The sequence below is a fragment of the Bos javanicus genome, chromosome 1, assembly GCF_032452875.1.
Source record: "Bos javanicus breed banteng chromosome 1, ARS-OSU_banteng_1.0, whole genome shotgun sequence".
Classification (NCBI taxonomy): domain Eukaryota; kingdom Metazoa; phylum Chordata; class Mammalia; order Artiodactyla; family Bovidae; genus Bos; species Bos javanicus.
In genome coordinates, this window is record NC_083868.1 from 44,931,355 (window position 1) to 44,956,181 (window position 24,827).

At 43.8% G+C, this 24,827-nt stretch overlaps 1 protein-coding gene across 1 annotated transcript; it reads left to right on the top strand.

Annotated features, from left to right (window-relative positions):
- The first annotated feature begins 60 nt into the window (after positions 1-60).
- On the top strand, positions 61-22,985 carry NIT2 (nitrilase family member 2). The gene is made up of 10 exons (XM_061381304.1): positions 61-169; positions 5,092-5,210; positions 6,726-6,846; positions 8,267-8,355; positions 12,740-12,833; positions 13,344-13,418; positions 14,487-14,565; positions 16,234-16,332; positions 19,183-19,238; positions 19,579-22,985. The coding sequence occupies exons 1-10, from the start codon at positions 142-144 to the stop codon at positions 19,668-19,670; spliced, it is 852 nt and encodes a 283-aa protein (XP_061237288.1). The 5' UTR covers positions 61-141; the 3' UTR covers positions 19,671-22,985.
- Positions 22,986-24,827: the final 1,842 nt, after the last annotated feature.

A 24,827-nucleotide genomic window follows, 5' to 3' on the forward strand; every position in this document is an offset into this window, starting at 1 on the left:
CTGCCAAGAGGCCCAGGGGCGGGGCGGGGCGAGAGGCGGAGCATCGGGCGATGATGCCCCGCCCCCGGACGCGCCGCTTTGCCCCGCCCCTCGCGGCGCCGCCGCCTTTGCCCAGAGACCTGGGCTCCGCCAACAGTACCTATGGTGCTTCCCGGCAGAGCCATGGCCAGTAAGTAGCGCCGCGGCCCAAGTTCGGGCCGGAGTGGAGGCTTCGGGTGCGACGCCAGCGGAGCGTCTCGCCCGTTCAGCCTCTCTCTCCATCTCCTGTCCCCGCCGCGCCCTTGGCCTTCTCTGCTCCGGTGGTCGTGGGGCTGTGGGCCCAAGCGGCGAGGGCGGTGGGCGCGGGCGGGGCGGGGAGGAGAAGGCCGCGGAGCGCAGCGCGGCGCACGCCGGGGACTCTGGGCTTCCGAACGGGCCAGCGGGGTCGCGGGAGCACCGGGTCAGCGCGCCGGAAGCGCCGGCTCCTTGCTCCCCGCCCCGCGGGCTCTTGTAATACGTGAGGCAGATTCCACGAGCATTCCGGGCCGGTCCGCTTCGCTCTAGATTCATCGGCGCGGGAAGGGTGCTTATTGCAAATGCAAATTCCGCACCCTCCCTGGTGGTCTTTCCTATTCCCTACCGCCACCCCCGCTCCACTACCCGAAGACTGTGCATTTTCACTAAAGCTTTCAGTATTTATGATACCTCAAGTGGGAGAGTCTGTCCCGTGGGATTCTTGGAGGTTGCTGCTAGTTTTAGATTGGTTTGAACTTGGGTTTTGCAAAGGTACCAACCCTGATTATTTGTGGTTTGAGCCCTGTCAGGTGAAAATGAAGCACGTGTTTGCTTTGACTGGGGCTTGTGTGGTAAGTGAACTCGTTAATTTGCTCCACAGTGCGCCCCCCTCACACCCACTGGGAAATGCGGCCTTCTCTTGAACAACAACAAAAACGGGCAGTTTGTTTCTGCACCTGGACCTTGAACTTTCAGGTTAGGTATTAACATGTTTCTTGGGGGCTTCCCAGGTGGCTCAGTGGTAAAAGAATCCACCTGCCTATGTAGGAGAAGCAGGTTTGATCCCTGGGTGGAAAACATCCCCTGGAGAAGGAAATGGCAACTCACTTCAGTATTCTTGCCTGGGAAATCCCAGGGACAGAGGAGCCTTGTGGGCTACAGTCCCTGGGGTCCATAGGGTCGGACACAGCTGAGCACGCATGTGTCACGTGCTGCTTCCACATCCCCACTCAGGATCAGCCCCAGGGATGAGGTTCTGGCCGTGTTCCCAAGTCTGTGCCTGATTCTTTTACACGAGGCAGTAGAGTGCTCTGGGCTTAAAAAGTCTGGAGACCTGGATTATTACAGGGTTGGCACAGCCCATGTCAACAGGTCATTTGATCGCTTTGGACCTCAGTTTCCCTTCTTTAAAATGAACATAAACTGTTCCTACTGAGGTCTTGTGAGGCTCTCTCAAGGTGATAGTGTTTGTGGAAGTGCTCTCTGTTTTTCATTTCAACATCCTGGAGTGCAGTGCAAGCTGGTGCCTGAGTGAACCTCCAGGATTGGAGTATAGAAGTCCTTTTACACACCTCCTTCTGAGTGTGACTGTATCTTTCAGAAGAGACTAATGAACTTAAGAGGTGTGGTTCTTGGTAGGGTTGAGGGCAGCGTTGATCTGACTCCGTTGAGGAGTGTTTTCAAGTTACCTGACTTCCCCCACCCACCCAGAAACAAACATGGTGCCCCTCTTGTCTGCAGTCCAGATTTTGGCTTGATTGTGGCTGTGCCAGTTACTTTTTGGACTGGTTTCTTGCACCTTTCCGTCTGCAAGCCTCTTATTTATTCATCTACAAAATACTGCTAACGATAACCCACAGATGCTTATATGTGTAAAAGACCTGCACGTTCCCTATGCTGTTTCCCTGTTGGTCTCTTCGCTTAAGATATTTATCCTTCCCCTTGGTGAGTCCTTGATTGTTAGATTACAGTGAATATTAGTATAGCCAGGGACATGAACTATTCATTGTAATCTAACAATCAAGGATTAGTATAGTATAGCCAGGGGCCTGATGACTTCCCTGTAGCTCAGATGGTAGAGTATCTGCTTGTAATGCAGGAAACTTGGGTTCAGTCCCTGGGTGGGAAGATCCTCTGGAGAAGGAAATGGCAACCCACTCCAGTATTGTTGCCTGGAAAATCCCACGGACAGAGGACCCTGGCGGGCTATAGTCTGTGGGTGTCGCAAAGAGATGGGCACTACTGAGTGACTAACTACCACTAGGGACCTGAAAATGAGAAGTGTGTTCATTTGCAGTTGAGATGAAGTGACTTGTATCTCATCCTCTGCCTCAAGGAACTCCCCAGCCGTGGAACTGTCCTGCCTCGGCCCCTCTATGGAGTGGGTGTTTTGCACGATGTCAGCCAGTCCCCACCCTGGTCCTGGACAGCTTCCTTCCCGGGTGGGAGCGGGGAGAGGAAGCCATCAGAGAGCCGTGGGGGATCTCAGCTTACCCTCCCTCAGAAGCGGAGACAAAGCCCCACCTCTCCGTTACAGTGGAGACTTGATGGGATGTTCTGTGATGTTCTGGTGACAGCTCAGGCTGTTTGCCCCAAAGTAATCATCCCAGCTTTTGTTTTCATCCATTCTTTAAAACTATTTGACAAGCTGCATTCCAGGTTCAGTTTAGTTCTTCTCATTGTATTTAGGAGAAACCAAGGAATGGACATCAAGGCTGTATATTGTCACCCTGCTTATTTAACTTCTATGCAGAGTACCTCATGCAAAATGCTGGGCTGGATGAAGCAAAAGTTGGAATCAAGATTGCTGGGAGAAGTATCAATAACCTCAGATATGCAGATGATAACACCCTTATGGCAGAAAGCGAAGAGAAACTAAAGAGCCTGTTGATGAAGGTGAAAGAGGAGAGTGAAAAAATTGATTTAAAACTCAGCATTCAAAAAACTATGATCATGGCATCCAGCCCCATCAGTTCATGGCAAATAAATGGGGAAACAATGGAAACAGTGACAGACTTTATTTTCTTGGGCTGCAAAAGCACCACAGATGGTGACTGCAGCCATGAAATTAAAAGACACTTGCTCCTTGGAAAAAAAGGTATGACAAACTTAGCATGTTAAAAAACAGAGACATTACTTTGCCAACAAACATCCAAATAGTCAGAGTTATGGTTTTTCCAGTAGTTATGCATGGATTTGATAGTTGGACCATAAAGAAGGCTGAGTGCCTAAGAATTGATGCTTGTGAACTGTGGTTTTGAAGAAGACTCTTGAGAGTCCTGTGGACTACAAGGAGATCAAACCAGTCCATCCTAAAGGAAATCAATCCTGAATATTCATTGGAAGGACTGATGCTGAGGCTGAAGCTCTAATACTTTGGCCACCTGATGTGAAGAGCTGACTCACTGGAAAAGACCCTGGTGCTGGAAAAGATTGAAGGCAGGAGGAGAAGGGGACGACAGAGGATGAGATGGCTGGGTGGCATCACTGACTCAATGGACATGAGTTTGAGCAAGCTCTGGGAGTTGGTGATGGACAGAGAAGCCTGGCGTGCTGCAGTGCATGGGTTTGCAAAGAGTTGGACAAGACTGAGCGACTGAATGACAACAACAACAAGAAGGAATGTACATCTAGTTTTCCTATTTTTAGGATTAACCCCGAGCCAAACAGGTCTTCATCAAAGGCCAGGGTCTGTCAATGTTGCTTCTCTGGGGACGTTTTTACAGGTGCAGGAGAAACACCCAGAGAGAGAAGTCACTAAGGGTGGAATTTTAGACTCTACAGCAGAGTTGGGGTAGGGAAGCAAGGCCAGGCCAATTAACTTCCAGATAATTTCAGAAGTTTTGCAGAGCTTTGTGGGTTATGACATGGTTGGGAACCTTTAATGTAGCCTTCTATCAAGACCACAAGCAGAAACTGTGTCAGTAAGTGTCCAGGCGGGACTTGGAAACCACACTAGTCAGTTGAACAGGAAAAAATTTATCTAGAGGACTATTAACCAGTAAAGATGATTATGGCAAGGGCTAAGAGAGCTCTACAGGAAAAGCAAGTGTCGGATGTGGTGACAACCTCAAGAAAGAAAGAAGCCTGGAGGAACCGGTGACCTTCTTGCCCCAAGGCTGACAGCAGGTTTGCTTGGCGGGGCTGGTTGTGTGATTTGTGGGACTCAGTCTCCAATGAAAATGTGGGGCCCCTTGTTCAGACAGCAGGAAGAAGTGCTGTTTGGTTTTCCTTCCACAGTGTTTCAGTCTCTCGTGGTATGTTTCATTTGCTACTTAATGGTGTGCTCCTCTGGGCACTGGGAGATTTGTGGGGTGAGTGCAGGTCCTCCCAGGGTTCCTCTCTGTGGCACATGTGCAGCCCATCGGCTGCCAGCCTCCCCGTCCCCCAGTGGCTGGACCAGTGCACTGTGTCCCAGCTGGCGATGGGGAAGCTGAGCTAGGTGTGTCTGCTTCCTTCTGGCTCACGGTGGGGCGGGGACTGCCAGAGAGACTTCACCTGCTGTGCTGGAAGGTGCTCAGCACCTGGCTGAGAATGGACTGGGGCCTGAGGTCGCATGATAAGAGATAGTTCCCTAGTCAAGCCCAGTCTCCTCTCTCCTAAGGGAGAGGCTGGCCCTGCTGGCTTCACTTCAGATTCTTGTGCCTGGAGCAGGCTTTGCTCACACTATGGCTCTGTCTCAAGGTTGTTCAACCCCAGCATTGTTGACATTTGCTGCTGTTGTTTTAGTCAGTAAGTTGTGTCTGACTCCTTGCAACCCTATGGACCGTAGCCTGCCAGGCTCCTCTGTTCATGGGATTCTCCAGGCAAGAATACTGGAGTGAGATGCCCTGCCCTCCTCCAAGGAATCTTTCCAACCCAGGGTGGATAATTCTTTGTCATCAGGGACTGTCGTATGCCTTGTGGCATGTTTGGCAGTGTCCCTGACCTCTGCCCACTAAATGCCAGTAGCACACCAGCAGTCGTGACCATTAGTAGTGTCTCTAGACGCTGCCACGTGTCTTGGGGGTCCGACTTACCCTCCATTAAAAACAGCTGCTCTATCTGAGTCAGCAGTCAGATCTTCTGACCGCTCCTCTCTTTTATCTTCCTCCTCAGCTTTCCGCTTGGCCCTCATCCAGCTTCAGGTTTCTTCCATCAAGTCAGAGAACCTCACTCGAGCCTGTGGCCTCATCCGGGAGGCATCGAAGCAAGGAGCCCAGATAGTCTCCCTGCCAGTAAGTCTGGGGTGGCCACCCCTTTCTGAGCACTGTTGTCCCGGTAGTGTGGTGTCTGCTCATTCTGGGTCTTAGGGGCCAGCAGGGTCCCTTTGGACCCCAGGATGGTTCCTCATCTGTATGGAAGATGACCTAGCAAGGATCTTTGTGATAGGACATGCCAGCTTGGTGACAGGTCTTTAACTTTAGTTCACCTGCTCAGTTCAGAAGCCCAGGAGTCAGAGGGACTTACCTAAATCCAAAATACTCAGTGCCTCAGGCACTTACCTTCTCTGCTTGCATAGTCTAGTCTTCACGAGACCAGAACATTGATTTTAGCGCTGAGCTTCCGACATTTTAAAAACATTGTTGAAAATTGTTAAACACTTAGGAAGCCTGTAGTATGTAGTGAGCCAAAGGATGCTGCATCAGTGTGCTAGGTGACCTGTTTAAGACAGAATCAGCTGAAGATGGGGCCACATTTGTTTGTCAACAAGTACAGGGTCAGCCCCACGGACAGTCCCACATTGGTCAGAAGATGCACCTATCGGCCCCTTCTGCTGGCAGAGGCCTGCAGGGGTGAGTGGTGGAACTATTCCTGACCATCCCCGACCTCGCGGTGGGGTGGGGGCAGCCCTCAGCAAGCCCTGGAGACTCTTCAGGGCTAGCTTGTATTGATATTCTAGGCTCTGGGCCATTTACCAGGGAGGCCAGTGAGTAGGAGTCTTCAGCAGGGGCACTTGAGATCTTAATGTCACTCCAGTCATGGGACTCATCTCTCCTTGTATCCAGTCATGGCCTCTTGTCGGTTTAGGCTGCTGGGGGTCAGAGCCTAAAAGCCAGGAGCGAAAGCACTTGAATTCTGCATGTGTCCCCTGCTAAAGTATCTTCTACAAGTTGGTGATCCTCGATCTTGAGTTTCCTAGCACAGACAAGCAGTCTCAGTGAATGTAAATGAATGAACTGGAGGTGAAATGCATGAGTTTTCTTTTATCACAGAGCTGTTGAGACACATTCAGGGGAGTGAGAGAGTTTGCAGGATCAGAATGGTGGCACTGGAAGGGAGCTTAGAAACATCCCTCGTGTATCCCGTATACGTGAGGAAATGTCTTAACCTCGGTGGGTTTCACGGCTTCTGTATTTTTGAAAAACATAGGCTTTATTGCTTTACATAGCTAATAATATAGTTTTGAGAGTCTGGATTCATCTTAACACCCCCAATCCTGTGAGCAAGCCCAGTGGTAGTGGGTCCCGGGTGCCCGACGCTGTGGAGGCGTGGTTCTGTGGACTCAGGGAGAGACAAGTGCAGCTTTTTGCCAAGGTGACCAGCATCCGGTTGAGCACACTGACTCCAGCCCCATCTGAGCCTGGGGCCGAATCCTGTCTGTGGCCACAGGCTCTTAAACCTAAGATGTCTGTGTTTTTCTTATCAGTTGTATTTTTTTACCTCTTTGAGAACTATGTCTTTTTACAGCAGAACTTTAAAATAAGTCGGGTTCCCCCCCCCATCTTTTTTCTCTTCCAACATTATTGTAGGAATGCTTTAATTCTCCATATGGCACAAAATATTTCCCTGATTATGCAGAGAAAATTCCTGGTGACTCCACACAGAAGCTTTCTGAAGTGGCAAAGGAGTGCAGCATGTATGTCATTGGAGGTAACTTCCTACCCGCAAGGTATAATGGCCTAAACATTAAAAACATCTGAGAAACTATTGTTACATTTGAACCATGGAATACAAATTAGCTATAGAAAACAATGAGGTAGATCTGTCTATGCAGGATTGTGGAAGGATCTTCAAGACACACTTTGTTTGGTGGAAAAAGAGCAAGTTTGGTATGAAATGAACAGGTCCTTCCCTATAGATTAATGATCCACATAAAAGACTGTGTATTTTTATATGTTTATATATTTTATATGTATATTTTTATATGTATTTATATGTTAAGGCATAGTGAATATTGTACAAGGACACACACCAAATTGCTGAAAATTTTCTCTGGGGGTACAAGGGCAGGTGGAAATGTGGAAGGAGAAACTATATCTGAAAGTCTTTAATACAGTGTTAAGACTTTCTTTTTATTTCCCCCAGAAAGAGACCGCTGACATCAAAGGTAGCTTAGAGTTTTAGGCTTAGTGAAGTAAGTCAGAGAAAGACAAATTCTTTATGCTGTCATTTACGTGTAGGATCTAAAACAAGAAAACAAACGAATGTATGTAATAAAAGAGAAACAGACTCACAGAACAAACTCGTGGCTACTGTGGGGAGAGGGACGAGGGGAGGGGGAGTTAGGGATGGGACAAGATCGAAACAACTATGTATAAAATAAATAAGTAACAAGGATATATTGTGCAGCACAGAGAAATAAAACCATTGTTTTGTAATAATCTTAAATTGAGTGCAACCTAAAAAAAGATTGAATCATGTTGCATGTCTGAAACTAGTGTAATATTATAAATCAACTATAATTTTTTAAAAGTAGCTTTATTTATGTGGCTTGTTTAAATAAAAATGTTTTATTTGTTTACATAAAAATACAGTAAAACTCTTTAATGCAATAAAATTATTTCTGTATTCTGATACAGTGAGAATTAGAAATAAATAAGGGGTGGAGAAAAGAGGACAGAGCAGAGATAGAACTACAGGCACCATATTTAGTGATGCAAAGACTGGCATACCTTCCCACCTCAAGGCCTTTTTGGATACAGTTATGTTGCAGGACCTGGCGGATTTAAGTTGCGCAACTGTGAATTCCCTATGTTGCACTAATGCTTCAGGTTAAATGTTGCTCAAGAGCAAAGCTGAATTGAAAAATAGTTTGATTAGTTTTGAAACCTTTCTTTGGCCTCTGACTTAATTGCATTTCACCCACACTCTGAAATTGGTCTCTGAAAAATCGTATTCAAGAAGAAAAGAATCATGATTAAATAACCCTTAGGAGACAGTAAACTTTACTGTTGGACCCGAGAAGATGGTAAACTGTAACAAGCCTTTGTCCTGTTATAAAAGAATGCTTCATTCAGAATGTTTTCTGTGTCTCTCTGTGTCTCTTTCTGTGTTTCTTTCTCAACAAAAGGGTCCATTCCTGAAAAGGATGCTGGGAAATTATATAACACCTGCGCCGTGTTTGGGCCTGATGGAACTTTACTGGTAAAGCACAGAAAGGTCAGTAGAGAATGTGGCAATTCTCACTGCCTCTTGAGAATTCGCTCTGAAGTTCCCAGTACCCATCCTGTGGTATACACACCAGGCATTGGATTAGTTGGCACAGGTGGTTATACCTGGCTATTGGCCTGCTGATATAAATTGTAGACTCAGCCTATCAATTTTGGTCAAGGAAAAACCTACAAGAATTTGGATTAGGATGGTATCCCTGGTGGCTCAGATGGTAAGTGTCTGCCTACAGTGTGGGAGACCTGGGTTCGATCCCTGGGTTAGGAAGATCCTCTGGAGAATGAAATGGCAACCCACTCCAGTACTCTTGCCTGGAAAATCTCATGGACAGAGGAGCATAGTATGCTATAGTGCATGGGGTCGCAAAGAGTTGGACACCACTGAGTGACTTCACTTCACTTCAAACATATAGTGATCACTTTGGGGAGAGTTGATATCTTTGCAGTGGTAATGCATGCATATACACTTAGGATTGTTAAGTCTTGGTAAATTGATCCTTTTCTCATTATGATATGTCCTTTTTTTCTGGTATACTGATTGTCTTGACGTTTATCTCTGATATTAGTAAAGCCACTGTAGCCGCCTTCTAATTACTGTTTGGTACATCTTTTTCTAATCTTTTATTTTCAGTCTGTATGTCTCTTTATATATAAATGCCTCTTTTGCAGACAGCATGTAGTTGGGTCTTGCTTTTTTTCATTCTGACAATCTTTGCCTTTTCACTGGAGTGGTGACTCTATATTTAATGTAATTATTGCTATGATTGGATTTTAAGCACGTAGACATTGAATTACTGTTTCCCTTTGTTCCTCTTGCCTGCATTCTTTTGAGTTGAGTAGTAGTTTGCTTTTTTTTCCCTAAGTTGTTGCCCTAAGAATTACAGTATACACACTTTATCTTGTCATAGGCTTCTTAGTTAATAATCTGTTTCTTCATGTGAAATTTAAGAACCTTGCAGTTGTATTGGTCCATTCTTTATGCTGTGGTTGTCATGCATATTGCATCTATATACATTATAAATACCACAAAATACTAATTTTTAATTTCAGTAGTCACTTGTATTTTAAAGAAATTAAGAGAAATATTTCATGTTTACCTCACCGTTTACCATTTCTGGTTATTTTCTTTTCTTCCTGAAGACCTTAGTTCTGTCTGGTATGTTTACCATCAAACAAAAAGACCTCCTTTAGCATTTTGAAGTGAGCATCTGCTAGATATGAATTCTCTTAGCTTTATTTATGAATATATCTTTACTTTGCCATTTTTTAAAAGATATTTTTGATGTGGACTGTTTTTTAAAATCTTTTTGAATTTGTTGCAGTATAGCTTCTGTTGCTTATGTTTTGGTCTTTTGGCCAAAAGGCATGTGGGGTTTTAGCTCCCTGACCAGGGGTCGAACCCCTGCCCCCTGCAGTGGAAGGGGCAGTCTTAGTCACTGGACCGGCAGGGAGTCTCTGCCTTCATTCTTAAAAGATGTTTTTGGTGGAATAGAATTCTGGGTTGACACTTTTCTTTTTTTCCTCAGATGTTTGAGAGACATTATTCATTATTCACTTATCTTCTAGCCTCTTTTTTTCCCCCTGATACAAAGTTAGTAGGGGTTCCCTACTAACCCCTGGTTAAAAGAATCCGCTTGCCAGTGCAGGAGACGTTGGTTTGATCCCTGGGTTGGGAAGATCCCCCAGAGGAGGGCATGGTGACCGACTCCAGTACTCTTGCCTAGAGAATCCCATGGACAGAGGAGCCTGGTGGGCTGCAGTCCATGGGGCTACAAAGAGTCAGATATGACTGAAGCAACCAAGCATGCACACACTCATGAAGTAAGTGGTAATTTGTATTGTTCTCCTGCATGTAATTCATGTTTTTCTCTCCCTGCCTTCAAGGTTTTTTCATAATCTTTGGTTCTCAGAATTTTGACTCTTATATTCCTCATACGAGGTTTTTTTTTTTTTTTGTATTTGTCCTGCTTTGTGTTTCTTTAATCTGTAAATTTAGTTTCTCGCTGTATTTGGGAAACTTGGGAGCATTAAATATAGAGTGACCACTCTAGTTAAAAGGCAGAGATTGTTAGAATGAAATATTCAAGAAATATTAAATATTTTTCTGTCCCATTCTCTTCTTATGGGGCTCCAATTTGGATACTGTTCACCAAACTCGGTCACCAAGGCTGTGTTTTTTTATTTTTATTTTTCAAACAAAAATTTTGTCTTTTTCAGATTGCATGTTTTCCATTGATTTTTTATGTTCACTGAGGCTTCTGTAATCTCCCTTCTCCTGTAATCCAGTGGAATTTTTAAAAATTTCAGATGTTGGATTTTTCATTTCTCAAATTTTTATTTCATTCTCTTTTTACAGCTTTTATTCTCTACTGTGTTTCCTCTTTGTTTATTTGTTAAGAGCATCTATTTCTTTACTTTCCTGAGGTTAGTTTCAGTAGCTGCTTTATTGTCTTTGGTAGTGATCACATCTGGGTCTTCCTGGGTCTGCTCCATTGCTGCTTTTTCTCCAAGAGTTTGGGACACACATACCTTTGTGTGTCCAGTTTTTTGGATTGTATATTGGATTATATGTTGTTGAGACTCTAACTTCTGTTGCGTTCGCCCGAAAAGTGTTGAGTGTTTTATTTGAGCAGGTAGGTAGTTGGGGCATACTCACAGACCAGACTCTTCCTTGGTGAGGTGGGTGGCAACCGCAGCTGCTCTGCCTGTTGCAAAGTTGAGCTTTAGCTGGGCTGCTCAGAGTCTGCCCCACACATCTTTAGTGCATTGCTTAGTCAGGGATTTGGACAGGTTTTATATGTAAAATTTAGGGCTCTTCTTCTGCTTTCTCCTTTTCAGTGTTCCCCCTCACTTTCCAGCTGCTGTGAAGCTCTGTCCTTTGATTCCTTGGCTGGTGTGTTGGTGGGTAGTTGTGACCACCACTCGCAGCCACAGCTGGGCCTTGCTTCCAAATGAAAGTTGTAAACAAGTGGGAAACACCCAGCACTAGGTCCTGTCTTCTGGAAGTTGACTTCTCTCTAATTTTTGCCTGATTTTGATTATTGTCAAGTGCTTTTAAGTAGTTGTATTTTTTGTTTTGTTTTGTCCAGAGCTCAGGGTTACCTGTGAGAAAGCTGGTCCTTTAGGAGCCACTCTGCCGTGACTGGAAACAGACCCAGCACTGGGCTATGACAATTGAGTTTTCCAGTTCATGAATATATTTCTCTTTGCATTTTCTTAGGCTTTCTTTAATTTCTCTCAAAGTTTTTTAGATAGTTTTTTGGATATAGTCTTATATCATTTACTAGATTTATTCCTAAATGGTATTTCTTATGTCCTTTCATTTTCTGATTCTTGCTAGTACATAGATGTACAGCACATTTTAAAAATATTGACCTTGTATATAATACCTTTGCTTAAACTCATTCATTCTAATAATTCACCTGTGTATGTCCTTTGACATTCCTTAGGTACACAATTATCTGAGAATAATGGCTTTTAATTTTTTCTTTCTAATCTTTACCCTTTGTATTCTTTTCCTTCGCCTTATTGCTTTGGTTAGGACCTCTGGTACAGTGTTGAATAGCAGGTATACTTACCTTGTTTCTGATCTCAACAGGAGAAGGGTTTTAATGTTTCACCTTTAAATAGGTTTCTTTAGATTTTTTTTTTTTTTTTTTTGCAGATTCTCTTTATTAAAGGGGTTCCCATCCTAGAAGAGTTTTTCTCTTTTATTTTTTAAATTAGAATGTTGTTCAGTGACTCAGTCGTGTCCAACTCTCTGACCCCATAGACTGCAGTGTGCCAGGCTTAAATAAGAATGGATGTAGAAATTTACCAAATGCTCATTATACACCTCTTAGGATGATCATGTGACTTTTCTCCCTTATTATGTTCATGTGGTAAGTCACTTTGGTTTTTCAAATGTTCAGTCACATTTGTTTTCTTTGAATAAATCCAATTTGGAAGTTACTTTTTAACATATTGCTGCATTGGGTTTGGAGAACTACCTATTTTTGATCACTCGCCCACTTTCTACCTCTCCTTGCCAATGTGTCAGTTTGATTCTGATTCTGAGAAGTCTTCATTTAGCATTTATATTGAGTAAAAAAAGCGGCATATAAATTACTTTCCATAAGAAATCTAGACGTTGATCTGCACACCACCAAGGGAAGAAGGATCGTACAAACTATAGCAGCATTTCTCCAGTTCCCTGTGTTAGAAGTCATTTTCATAGGATGTCAGCAGCTTGTGGGGTGGGTTGTGGGCAGGTTGGCGCTGCCCTTTGTACAAGTGATCTTAGAACACCCCCTTGGCTGGCCATGGAAAGGTGTGTGTTATTACTGCCATGAGCCCTGCTGGAAAGGAGGTAACCAAATCCTTTCTTTGTGATGCAGCTCCATCTGTTTGACATTGATGTTCCTGGGAAAATCACATTTCAAGAATCTGAAACATTGAGTCCTGGTGATAGTTTCTCCTCGTTTGATACTCGTACGTACCAGATAAATTCACCTCTTCTAGCAGTACCAGTAGAGGAGGATCAGGTAGTCCTTTGTTTTTCATGATGTTGCTTTCCAACTTCTTTACAAAACCTGTCTGGAAGGCCAGGGGGAGAAGGGTGGAGAACGGTCAGAGATCTAGAAAGTGGGGGATTTAATGGAGAACTAAGGGTTTGACATGATTGTGCTTTTCCAGTGGTCACAGCCTTTATTAGTGTGATAGCTTCCAGCCTGTACCTATTAGGCCATGACTGAACACCTCCCACTTAGATAAGAAACATTTATTAATAATTAGAGTGAATTTCTCATTTCTGCTCTACTGATGTAAATGATGTTCTCACGAGGCAGAATCCACGCAGGAGCAAACTTACATGTTCTCTGTCCACGGGCCCTGCGTGAATGTACTCCCGTCAGTGTCCTGTGACCATTGGATCTTGGAGACTTTCCCTGGCCGCACCTGCTTCAGGAGATTAACTTTGTACATTTTCTGTTTGGAGAACAGCTTACTGCAGGGTGGGCCTGGGTATCTGCTATGACATCCGCTTCGCAGAGCTGGCGCAAATCTATGCACAGAGAGGTGAGGCCGCCTTGGGTTAGGTCATGTAGATGCTCGGAGATTGATTGGCTCTGGGCTTTGTGGGTGGAGGGGATCATTGGTCAGAAAACCTGGAGGAGGTCTTAAGCTCCGCGTCTGTGTGAGTTCTCAGACTACTTCTGGGAATGAGCAGTGTGGTTTTCTGGAGGTTGTAGTTTAACACACCACACAGCTAAGGCAGGAGCCACATTCCTAAACTAAACGTCTGCTCTGCTGTTGGAGCCCTTCCGGCCGCTGTGTTTGGAGAGGCACTGGGGCCCCAGTAGTAGGTCTGCCTGCACGTGGCTTGCACCACTCACTAGCCCTAGATGTTGGGAACAGCAAAAAGGCAGTCAGCGCCACTGTGGTCCAGAGGACCATCCTGCCGACCGAGAAGCACAAGTCAGATGAGAAGCCCTGGGTTCTGGTTCCAGCTCTGCCCCTTAATTGGCACAGTGCTTTGGGTAAATTAATCTCTGGAGAACTGTGGGTCTCAGTTTTCTCATAGGAAAGGTGTGAGGATTACAGACAGAGAACTTACGAAGGTCCTCTTATGATACTCAACAATGCTAGCATCCTTACTAGACTGCCAGAGGTACTCTGACTCTAGTTTGTCTGTCACTATAAAGTGAACTGGGTGCAGACGGTTTGACACCCTGCTCAGCAAAAGGTGGAGGCGCAAGGGCTCCAGGTTGGCTGTTTCAGTTGAGTCTTAGCTGGAAGAAGTAGAGCAATTAGTCTTCTCCTCATTTCAGTTGATGAACATCACAAAACATGGTCCTTGACCCTGGGAGCTGTCCACATGGTGCTGAGAGAAGTCTGAATGACAGATTCTCCACGTTTTTCAAGCAAAGTCACCTTTGCTTGAAAAGTGGTTGTCAGGATCACTGTACTTGTGTGTGTGTGTTGTGTGTGTGTCTCTAGAGGAATTCACAGCCATCTGTAACACTGATGAATCTATTCACGTTGGGGGAGTTTGAGTTTGGTCCCCACTAGGTAAGGAGCAGAGGGAGGGCTAATGTGGTTGGGTGTCCACCTGCATCCCTCTTCTTTGGCTTTTCTTGCCCCAAGGCTGCCAGCTATTGGTATATCCTGGAGCTTTTAATCTGACCACCGGGCCAGCCCACTGGGAGTTGCTTCAGCGAGGCCGGTAAGAAAGCATCTCCGTGTTTCTCTGCGAAAACGTTTGCAGTTTGGTGGAAGCATCAGCCTTCCCCGTATGGAATGCTGCCTCTGACTCAGGCTGCCCTGGCACCCAGAGGCAGTTCCCAAAGGTGACTCTTTGTCTTCCAGTCCGAAAGGAGGGCTTCTGCTGTGGGCTCCTCAGAAGCCACAGCACCAGCCTTGTGGATTTTGAGGACTGATGTCTGCATTTCCAGGAGCATTCACTGGAATGCTCGAGCATTCACCCATCAGGTGGGCAGTGATTTGATTTTCCTGTGTTCAGATAAGAATTTCTGTCTCTGATAGAGTTGCCAGAAGGTTTTACAGAGAATTGGAGACCCATGGAGTGTACATGGCTGGAGCCAAGGCAAAGGCAAGGGTTCTTTAGTCTGACAGCCCGGAGAGACTTGTGGTCACACTCAGCAGTCCTTGTGCTGTGTAGATGGGTGCTTACCCTCCTCCATCCTCCAGAGTTTCCTGCTAGTCTTGGTACTCTGCCAAGACACTTGTGATAAGTTCTTGTTCTTCTAACGTCTAAGTTCTGAGCGCTGCGCATGGGACAGTTACTGTTTCCTTAGTCGCCCGAGGAGTGGTGAAGGGCAAATAGCAGAGGTGGGAACAGGAATATGACTGTGAAGTGCTCTGCAAACCATGAAATGCTGCTCAGAAATGATGGGTTGTTCATGAAAAGATTTTTTTTAATTGCGGTATTATATACTTACAGAAAAGTGTACTAGTTTTAAGTTTACAGATCAGTGAATTTTTACATATGGATTCACCTCTGATCAGGATCAAATCTAGAACATTTCTAGCCCCTTGGAATGCTCCCCTTTTCTCCTTCTCAGTCAGTACTCTCCTCTCTCTGCCCAGGGATGGCCACTGTGCTCACATCTGGAGATGACAGTGATTTTTATTGGAAGGGGATGTAGGAGTGTTTGGCTGGTTGCATGATGGAAGGTGGTAGGGGTATGTGATCCCATGAGTATTAATAAATGCTGCTTTGTTGAAAGCAGGAAAAGCTGGAGAGAGCCTGGGATGACCTGGCACGAATCTGTTGTTTGAGCCCAGAGGGCTGTGGGTCAGGTGGCTTGGTGTAGCCGTGGTACCATCCGGTTCCTAGATCTTGCCTAATTTGAGGTGATGGGACTGCCCCATTGGCATGGAAGGGCCCTGTAGCCCTGCCCGGGGTGTTGTTCCAGCGAGGCCAGTCCATTCTCTCTGGTCACCTGGGTTGCATGAACCAGAGAAGCTCTGCTCTTTACCTGTTACAGGTTGGCTCAGGCCAGCGTTTCTCACTGTGGTGCTATTGACACTTTGGAGGAAATGGCTCTTTGTTGTGGGCACCGTCCTCTGTGTTGCAGGATGTTTGCAGCACCCCTGACTTCTACTCCTCGATGTCAGTAGCCATCCCTTGGTCAGAAATGTCTCCAGACACTGGCAGAAGTCCCCTGCTGGGCAAAATTGCCCCAGTGGAGAACTAGCTTGTGCAGCAAGGTCTTTTTTGAAGAAAGGGTTCTGTGGCTTTGAATGTTTCTTCCATGTCCGAGCTAGCCTGTCCTGTCCTAGTTTTTGAAAGAAGGGTCTGGACACTTAGGGTAAAAACGTCTCAGATCTGTACTGTATGACTTACCTCTTTTCTCTCCATTGACTACAGGGCTGTTGATAATCAGGTGTACGTGGCCACAGCATCTCCCGCCCGGGATGAAAAGGCCTCCTATGTTGCCTGGGGACACAGCACTGTTGTGAATCCTTGGTGAGTTGGCTCTGCAGGGACAGGCTCACAGAGCTGAGAGAGGTGGTGCTTGGGCAGGTGGGTTGTCTGATTCCCGGGTGGTCCTGCGCCTCCCTCCGCTGCCGTCTCCCCTCAGGCCTGCCAGGTCACTGGCGCTCTCTGTGGGAGGAGCTTCCACTTGAAAGCCATGCGAAAGAGAAATGGCTCAGCTCTCCTGACTGAGTGATTGGCCTCAGCCTTGTTCTGAGTTTCTGAGTGACGTTCATTGTCAACCAAACTTGGAAACGAGGCAGAAGTCACAGGTGGGTGGTTTTTTAGTAAAAGAGGCTCCCAAACTCTTGGCTTTGGGTTAAAATTTAGACTGGGTCACTGGACCTACGGCTGGAATGAGTTGAGGGTAAGGATTTTGCTCCCTGCATAACACTTAGAGGAGAGTGGAGGATGGGTTGAATTAAGAGGAACTGTGAACTTGTCCTCTGTGAGAGGGTAAAGCGTTCTATTACTTAGGGAAACCAGCACGGAGGTCTGCCCAGATACATACACAGCCGGATGGTAATAGACACGTCTGACCGGCATTTGTACAGTTCACATGGTACTTTCACACACATTGTCTCAATTTGAGCTCTCAAGGACTTATCTTTATTTAACCCAGTTAATAGATGGTAGACTTGAAGTTCACAGGATGAAGTGGCCAGAATTGGTGTTTGGATCCAAGACTTTTGAATTCAGAACTTAGATTTATTCCATACTACTTCTCAGTATGTCTGTATGATTATGACACACACACACACATATGTGTTTCTAAAATTTCAGGATAAACATATCAGTAACAAGGCTGCAAAGGCTTACATGTCACTGTGGGATTCCCAGAGTTCCTCTCTTCTGACTTTGTAGGACTCACAGATGAACGTGTGTGGTGGAGAAGGCCTTGGGAGATATGGCCAGTGGGAGATTCTCAGTGAGCCTCCTGTACATCAGGATCTGGGGTGCATTGGAAGGCTGGAAGGATCGAGTTGGCTTCAAAATTTTCTCAAACTTGACTTGGGTTCCTCTGTAGACATTAGTGATCAGCTTACTGACCTTGTGGGCAGCTCTGCTCACCCAGCTGGTTCTCCTGGTGAACTCTTACTCATCAGGCTGGCTGCTTTTGACACAGTTGGTTACCTAAGATTTGCCTGTATTTCTTCCTTTGCAGAATTTCCCCCATTTGGTTGGGAGCTGTGTGGCTTTTTTGTCATTGTGATAGGTGCCTAGGGTTAACATAGAGATCTTTGCATGCCGGGGCAAATGGGGGAAAAATAGAAGAGACTAGAAAAGGATTCAGTTAAACAGCATTAATGATGATGCCTGTAGCTTACTGTGCCAAAAATCTGTGGCCCTAGATGGAACCAATTATTATATCAGATTGTTTGTTGTATTGGATCATTTTGTTTTGTGCTTTGGAAAAATTTCACAGATAAGGTTTTTTTAAATTAATGATTAATTTTTGGCTGTGCTGGGTCTTCGTTGCTGCACGCAGGCTTTCTCTGGTTGCGGCAGGTGGGGGCTGCTCTCGTGTTGTGGAGCACAGGCTTAGTAATTGTGGCACCTGGGCTTAGTTGCCCTGCAGCAGTGGGGATCTTCCTGGACCAGGGATTGAACCCACATTCCCCACATTGGCAGGCAGTTTCTTAACCAGTGGACCATCAGGGAAGTCCCACAGCTATGTTTTTGAAGGCCTGTTTTGGGCCAAGAGACTCAGCACTGGAAATAGTTTTCCAAGTCAGCTTTTCCTCAGATTTTGTGGAGTGTTTTTGTTTCCAGTGTGGGGTTCCTGCTGGGGCATGGTTCTACCACTTCTACTCAGGCCTCAAAGGTTGAAATCTCTCCCTCCAAACCCAAAAGCCATTAACACAGGGATCCAAGGATCACAGACTTGAGGCCAGAGATCCAGGCAGACCCAAGCCTTCCCTCTCCATCTCCAGGGTTATGTAGCAGCCTTGGGAGGTGTGAAGAAACAGAGCTAGACTGCCCTTGGAAAGGGCTCTTGAATGTACTCACGACAGGGTGGAAGTAATAAATAATCTATAGTAGGAATAGGAAAGTTTTATTCAAGCCAAACTGAGGACTGTAGCCTAAGAGACAGCTTCTCAGATAGCTATGAGGAATTGTTCTGAAGAAGCATTGTTTGCAGCAGTTTTATATCTTATCAGAGCAAGGAACATCAAATACAACAGGTACCTTCCTTCAAGATTTCAAAAAAAAAAAAATAAAAGGTATTTTCTCACTATGTCCTCACAGAGCTCATATTTCCACTTTATAGATTAGGAAGTAGAGATTCGACATGGCTTGCCAGAAGACCACACAGCTACTTAAGTGGTTCAGTTCAGTACAGTTGATCAGTTGTGTCTGACTCTGCTACCCCAATGGATTGCAGCATGCCAGGCCTCCCTGTTCATCACCAACTCCCAGAGTTTACTCAAACTCAGGTCCATCAAGTCAGTGATGCCATCCAACCATCTCATCCTCTGTCATCCCCTTCTCCTCCTGCCTTCAATCTTTCCCAGCATCAGGGTCTTTTCCAATGAGTCAGCTTTTTGCATGAGGTAGCCAAAGTATTGGAGTTTCAGCTTTAGCATCATTCCTTCCAATAAACACCCAGGACTGATCTCCTTTAGAATGGACCGGTTGGATCTCCTTGCAGTCCAAGGGACTCTCAAGAGTCTTCTCCAACACCGTAGTTCAAAAGCATCATAGGAATTTATACCCGTATTTTCTTGTTTTAAAAACAGATTCCTTCCCATTTGGCCTGTGAGATAGGGCGGAAGAACAGAGATAGTAAATAACACCAAGCATCAGGGAATTGACTCATTCTCCCCACATGTTTTTCAGGGGGGAGGTCCTTGCCAAAGCTGGCACTGAAGAGACGATCGTGTATGCAGATATAGGTAAGATTCACTCTGGCCCAGTTTAGGTGTCTGGTGTCCCTAAGTGCCCTGAGGCCAGATTCTACAGCTGTAGAACACCGGGAGGGACTCCTTTATGCCCCGCCCTCCTCATTTATCCTTGGTTCTCTGGCTAAGCCCTGGGCTCTGTCTCAGCCTGAGTTTTCTTGGTTTGGTTTGAAATGACACCAGGGGCAGTGCCAAGCTGAATGTGCCTCCAGACAAGGCCCATGAGTAAATTACTGGCTGGGGCTCTGGTTGTTTCTCTGCTGTTTGGGGAAGAAGTTCCTGTTGGCAAGTAAGGAATCACATCTACTAATAGTATACTTTTCTGTTTTTGCAGACCTGAAGAAGTTGGCTGAAATTCGCCAGCAAATCCCCATTTTTAGCCAGAAGCGATCAGACCTCTATGCAGTGGAAGCCAAAAAATCCTGATGTTTCCGACATGTCATGAAACAGGAAGATATGTTTCTACAGGATAATCAACAATCTTATGAATTCTTTAATGGAATTTTTTTTTTTTAAATAATTTCAGTCTTTTCCCTTCCTGAAAAGGGAAGCTCTGTTGGGATGATGGGGCTGATGCTGGTATTCTCCACACCATATAAAATGGTCAAAAAGGGCTGGCACTGAAGAACAGGAGGAGGGCGGGTGTGGCTCTAAATCTTCCATATTCAAGTTGTCTCAAGCAGTTATTAAAATATCAGATCCTGGTATTCTTGATGGTTGATCCACCTGTATATTTGTGTGGTGAACCTCTTACTTGATTGCTGGAGTTGGAATACATTATGCAGAAACCTTGGTCTTTGAGCAGCATCTTAATGTCACATTTTGGTATGTGAGTGGTCTTTGAGCCGTTATCTTAATGTCACTTTTTGGTCTGTGAGTATCTGTGGGATGGATCCTTGGTGTTTGCTAGAGAAGATGGCAGCTCTGCCCTCCCTGGCACCCTTAGGGCTCTTCAAATTCAGGGAGGAGCTAAGGATTTAAGACCCCTCCCCAGTTTTAAGGGAAATGTTTCAAACATGAGCCCCCTGGCAGTGGCATAATTTGGTCAAGGCAACTGAAGTGTGAGCTGCAAAAGATTCTCTTAATATGGGTGAGTGTCTGAAAGTCAAATGGCAACCCACTCCAGTGTTCTTGCCTGGAGAATCCCAGGGATGGGGGAGCCTGGTAGGCTGCCGTCTATGGGTTCGCACAGTCGGACACGACTGAAGTGACTTAGCAGCTAGGAACACTTTTAGCTTGATAAAGTCAAGTTTTTAGCTTAGTGGTTTTTAGAATCCTTTTACACAATTAAAATTGAAGAATTCCATTGAGCTTTTCTTTATGTATGTTATAGCTGGTGATGGGTTGGTAGATGTTTAACAACCAGCAGTCTGAGAAAGTTGATTTTGTGGAAGCATTTCCCAATTTCCAAGGTGTACTTACTGCCAAATTCAAGCTATCAATCTAACACTTTGAAACAGCGCTGGAAGTCTAATTAGCTCTTGTGAGCTGGTGTAAGTCTTCTCTAGCACACTGCTGTTTACATGTATAGAGATATTTGCCATATTGGAAAGTAAGGTTTTAAAACAAAAGAATACATGAATACACATCCCTTTAGCTGTAAGAATAACGAATAACTTGACATTATCGAGTGCAATTTAACCTTTGAAAAACCAGCAGTATATACTGAGAAGGGTTCAATAGTGAAAAAGTCAAATGACTATTTAAAAATAAGTGTACAATTTGGAAAAATCTGACATGTATATGTCCATGAAACTACATTAGTCAAGATAATGAATATACCCACCACCCCTAAAAGCTTCCTTGTACTATTTTATAATCTCTCTGGCTGTTCCTCTTATCCCCAGGTGATTACTGATCAGCTTTGTCACTACAGACTAGTGAAAAATTATCTACAAGTGGAATCATACTGTAGTTTTTTGTCTGTTTTGTAAATAAGTTCATTTGTATCTTTTTTTTAGATTCCACATATAACTGATACCATGTGACATTTGTCTTTGACTTCCATTGTATGATAATCTCTAGGTCCATCCATGTTACTGCAGATGGCTTTATTTCATCCTTCTTTATGGCTGAGTAATATTCCATTGTATATAGGTACCACGTCTTTATCCATTTATCTGTTCATGGACATTTAGGTTGCTGCCATGTCTTGGCTGTTGTAAGTAGTGTTATAATAGGGTGCATGTATTTTTTTGAATTCTAGTTTTGTCTGGGTATATGCCCAAGAGTGGAATTGTAAGATCATATTGTTCAGTCGTGTCCGACTCTTTGGGACCCCATGGACTGCAGTATGCCAGGCTTCCCTGTCCTTCACCATCTGGAGCTTGCTCAAACTCATGTCCATGGAGTTGGTGATGCCATCCAACCATCTTGTCCTCTGTCGTCCCCTTCTCCTCCTGCCTTCAGTGTTTCCTGGCATCAGGGTCTTTTCCAATGAGTCGGCTCTTCGCATCAGTTGACAAAAGTACTGGAGTTTCAGCCTCAGCATCAGTCCCTCCAATGAATATTCAAGATTGATTTCCTTTAGAATTGACTGGTTTGATCTCCTTGCAGTCCAAGGGACTCTTGAATCATATGGTAAATTACAAATGTAGTTTTTTAAAGAACCATCCATACAGTTCTCCCTAGTGGCTCCACCAATTTACATTTCCACTAACAGTGTAGGAGGTTCCCCTTTCTCTGCACCCTCTCCAGCTTTTATTATCTGTAGCCTTTTTGATGGCCCTTCTGACTGGTTCTGATTTGCATTTTTCTATTAGCAATGTTGAAGATCTTTTCATGTGCCTTTTGGCTATCTGTATGTCTTTGGGAAAATGTCTATTCAGGTCTTCTCGTTTTTTAAAATTGGGTGGTTTGAGTTGTTTGTTTTTTGATACTGAGTTGTATTAGGTCCTTATTTTGGAGTTTAATCTCTTGTTGGTCACATTGTTTACAAGTATTTTCTCCCATTTTGTGAGTTGTCTCTTTGTTTTGTTCTTGGTTTCCTTTGCTGTACAAAAGCTTTTAAGTTTAATTTAGGTCCCATTTGTTTATTTTTGTTTTTATTTTCATTACTCTAGGAGGTGAAGGCAATGGCACCCCACTCCAGTACTCTTGCCTGGAAAATCCCATGGACAGAGGAGTCTGGTGGGCTGCAGTCCATGAGGTCGCAAAGAGTCGGACACGACTGAGCGACTTCACTTTCACTTTTCACTTTCATGCACTGGAGAAGGAAATGGTAACCCACTCCAGTGTTCTTGCCTGGAGAATCCCAGGGACGGGGGAGCCTGGTGGGCTGTCATCTATGGGGTCGCACAGAGTCGGACACGACTAAAGCGACTTAGCAGCAGCAGCATCAGGAGGTGAAAATATTGCAGTGATTTATGTCAGAGTATTGTGCCTGTTTTAAGAGTTTTATAGTATCTGGTCTTACATTTAGGTCTTCAATCCATTTTGAGTTTATTTTTGTTTATGATGTTAAGAGAATGTCCTGATGTCCTAATGTCCATTCTATCCCTAAAGCCTACAAGTTTTATAATGCTGCACTATTGTTTTGTAAACTTATTTCTTGTTTTTTCATTGCTAGTATATAAAATAGAATTTATTTTTATATGTGCTCTTTTATCCTGAAACTTTGCTAAACTCATTCTAGCAGCATTTTATGTTTGTATTCTATATGATTTTTCACATAGATGATCATGTCTGCAAATACAGTATACAAAATAAATGTCCTTATGATGTCCTAATTTCACTCCTTTATATGTGGCTGTCCAGTTTTCCCAGCACCACTTACTGAAGAGACTATCTTTTCTCCTCTGCCTCCTTTGTCATAGATTATTGACTAAGTGCATGGGTTTATTTCTGGGCTTTCTGTCCTGTTCCATTGATCTATATTTCTGTGTTTTGTCAGTAACATGCTGTTTTGCTTAATGTAGCTCTGTAGTGTAGCCTGAAGTCAGAGAGCCTGATTCCTCCAGCTCTGTTTTCTTTCTCAAGATTGCTTTGGCTGTTTGAGGTATGACCCATTTTGAATGGTAATTTTTTGTATATGGTGTAAGAGTCCAGTTTGTTTTTTTTTTTTTTGCCTCTAGCTATCCAGTTGTTCCATTGAATTGTCTTGGCATCTTTATTAAAATGAATTGGCCATATATATTCTTATATATACATGAACTAACTTACTGTGTTGGTTACTATAACTTAGTAATCTAAGTCCTGAAGTCAGTGTTAGTCCTTCAGCTTATTTTTCAAAACGGTTTAGACTAAGTCCTTTGTATCTCCAAACAAACTTCAGAATTAGATTGTAAATTTCTATAGAACATAAGCCTGTCCAGGTTTTCATTGGAATTGCATTAAATCTATGGAAAGTTGACATCTTACCAATATTGAATCACTGACTCAGAAATATGAGATAACCCTTCAATTATTTAGGCCTTCCTTAATTTCTCTCAACAGTGTTTGTTAATTCCAGAGTAAAGGTAATGCAAATCTTTTGTCCATTTTATCCCTAAAGCCTCCAAGTTTTATAATGCTGGACTATTGTTTTGTAAACTTATTTCTTGTTTTTTCATTGCTAGTATATAAAATAGAATTTATTTTTATATGTGCTCTTTTATCCTGAAACTTTGCTAAACTCATTCTAGCAGCATTTTATATTTGTATTCTATATGATTTTTCACATAGATGATCATGTCTGCAAATACAGTATACAAAATAAATAAGCTCCTTCCTTTCCAATCTGTTTTTTTTTTTTTTTCTGGCCTGTAACATGGTCTAGAACCTCTAGTACAGTTCTGAGTAGACTCATGAATGGACATACTTGTGTTGGTTCTGATTTAGAGAAAGCATTTAGTCTTTCAAAGATGCCCTCTATGATTGGGGAAATTCCTTTCTGTTCCTAGTGTGCTGAGAGTTTTTCTCTGGGAAGGATGTTGGATTTTTTTTCAGATGCTTTTCCTGCTTTTATTGAGACAAACATCTTTTTCCTTCTTTAGTCTATGTTTATACTTTGTGAATTATATTCATTTTGGAATGGTAAACCAACCTTGCATTTCTGGGATAAACTTCACTTGACCATAGTATATTAAGGTTTGCTCTTATTCTTTTTTCTTCTGTTTACTTTGCGTTTCATTTACTTTTACTTTTCTAGTTTTTTAAAGTGGGGCTTAGGTTTATTGAAGACCTTTCGTCCTTTCTAAGAGTTATTTTAGTGCTATAAATTTCCCTCTAAGTATTGCTTTAGCTGCATTCAAAATCTTTGATATATTTTCATTTAGTTTGAAATACTGTCCTATTTCCCTTTTAATGTTTTCTTTGATCCAAGGATTATTTATGTTAACTTTGAAATATTTGAGATTTTCCAGATCTTTGCTTTCTAATTTGATCCCATTGTGGCCAGATAACATACATTGTATAATTTAAATACTTCCAGGTTTTATGAGATTGTTTTATGGCCCATACGACGTTCTATCGTAGTAAATGTTCCATGTGCCCTTGAAAAGAATGTGTATTTGGGGGCTGTTATACGTAGAGTGTTCTATTAATGTCAATTAAGTCACATTGGGTGATAGTGTTTTTAAGTCTTCTGTATCTTTAGTTGTTTTT

Excerpts from the sequence above, each read along its gene's own strand:
- NIT2 (XM_061381304.1), top strand. The coding sequence starts at position 142 with ATGGTGCTTCCCGGCAGAGCCATGGCCA. Across the intron at positions 8,356-12,739 it reads TACTGGTAAAGCACAGAAAG|CTCCATCTGTTTGACATTGA; the intron begins GTCAGTAGAGAA and ends TTTGTGATGCAG. Across the intron at positions 19,239-19,578 it reads GATCGTGTATGCAGATATAG|ACCTGAAGAAGTTGGCTGAA; the intron begins GTAAGATTCACT and ends CTGTTTTTGCAG.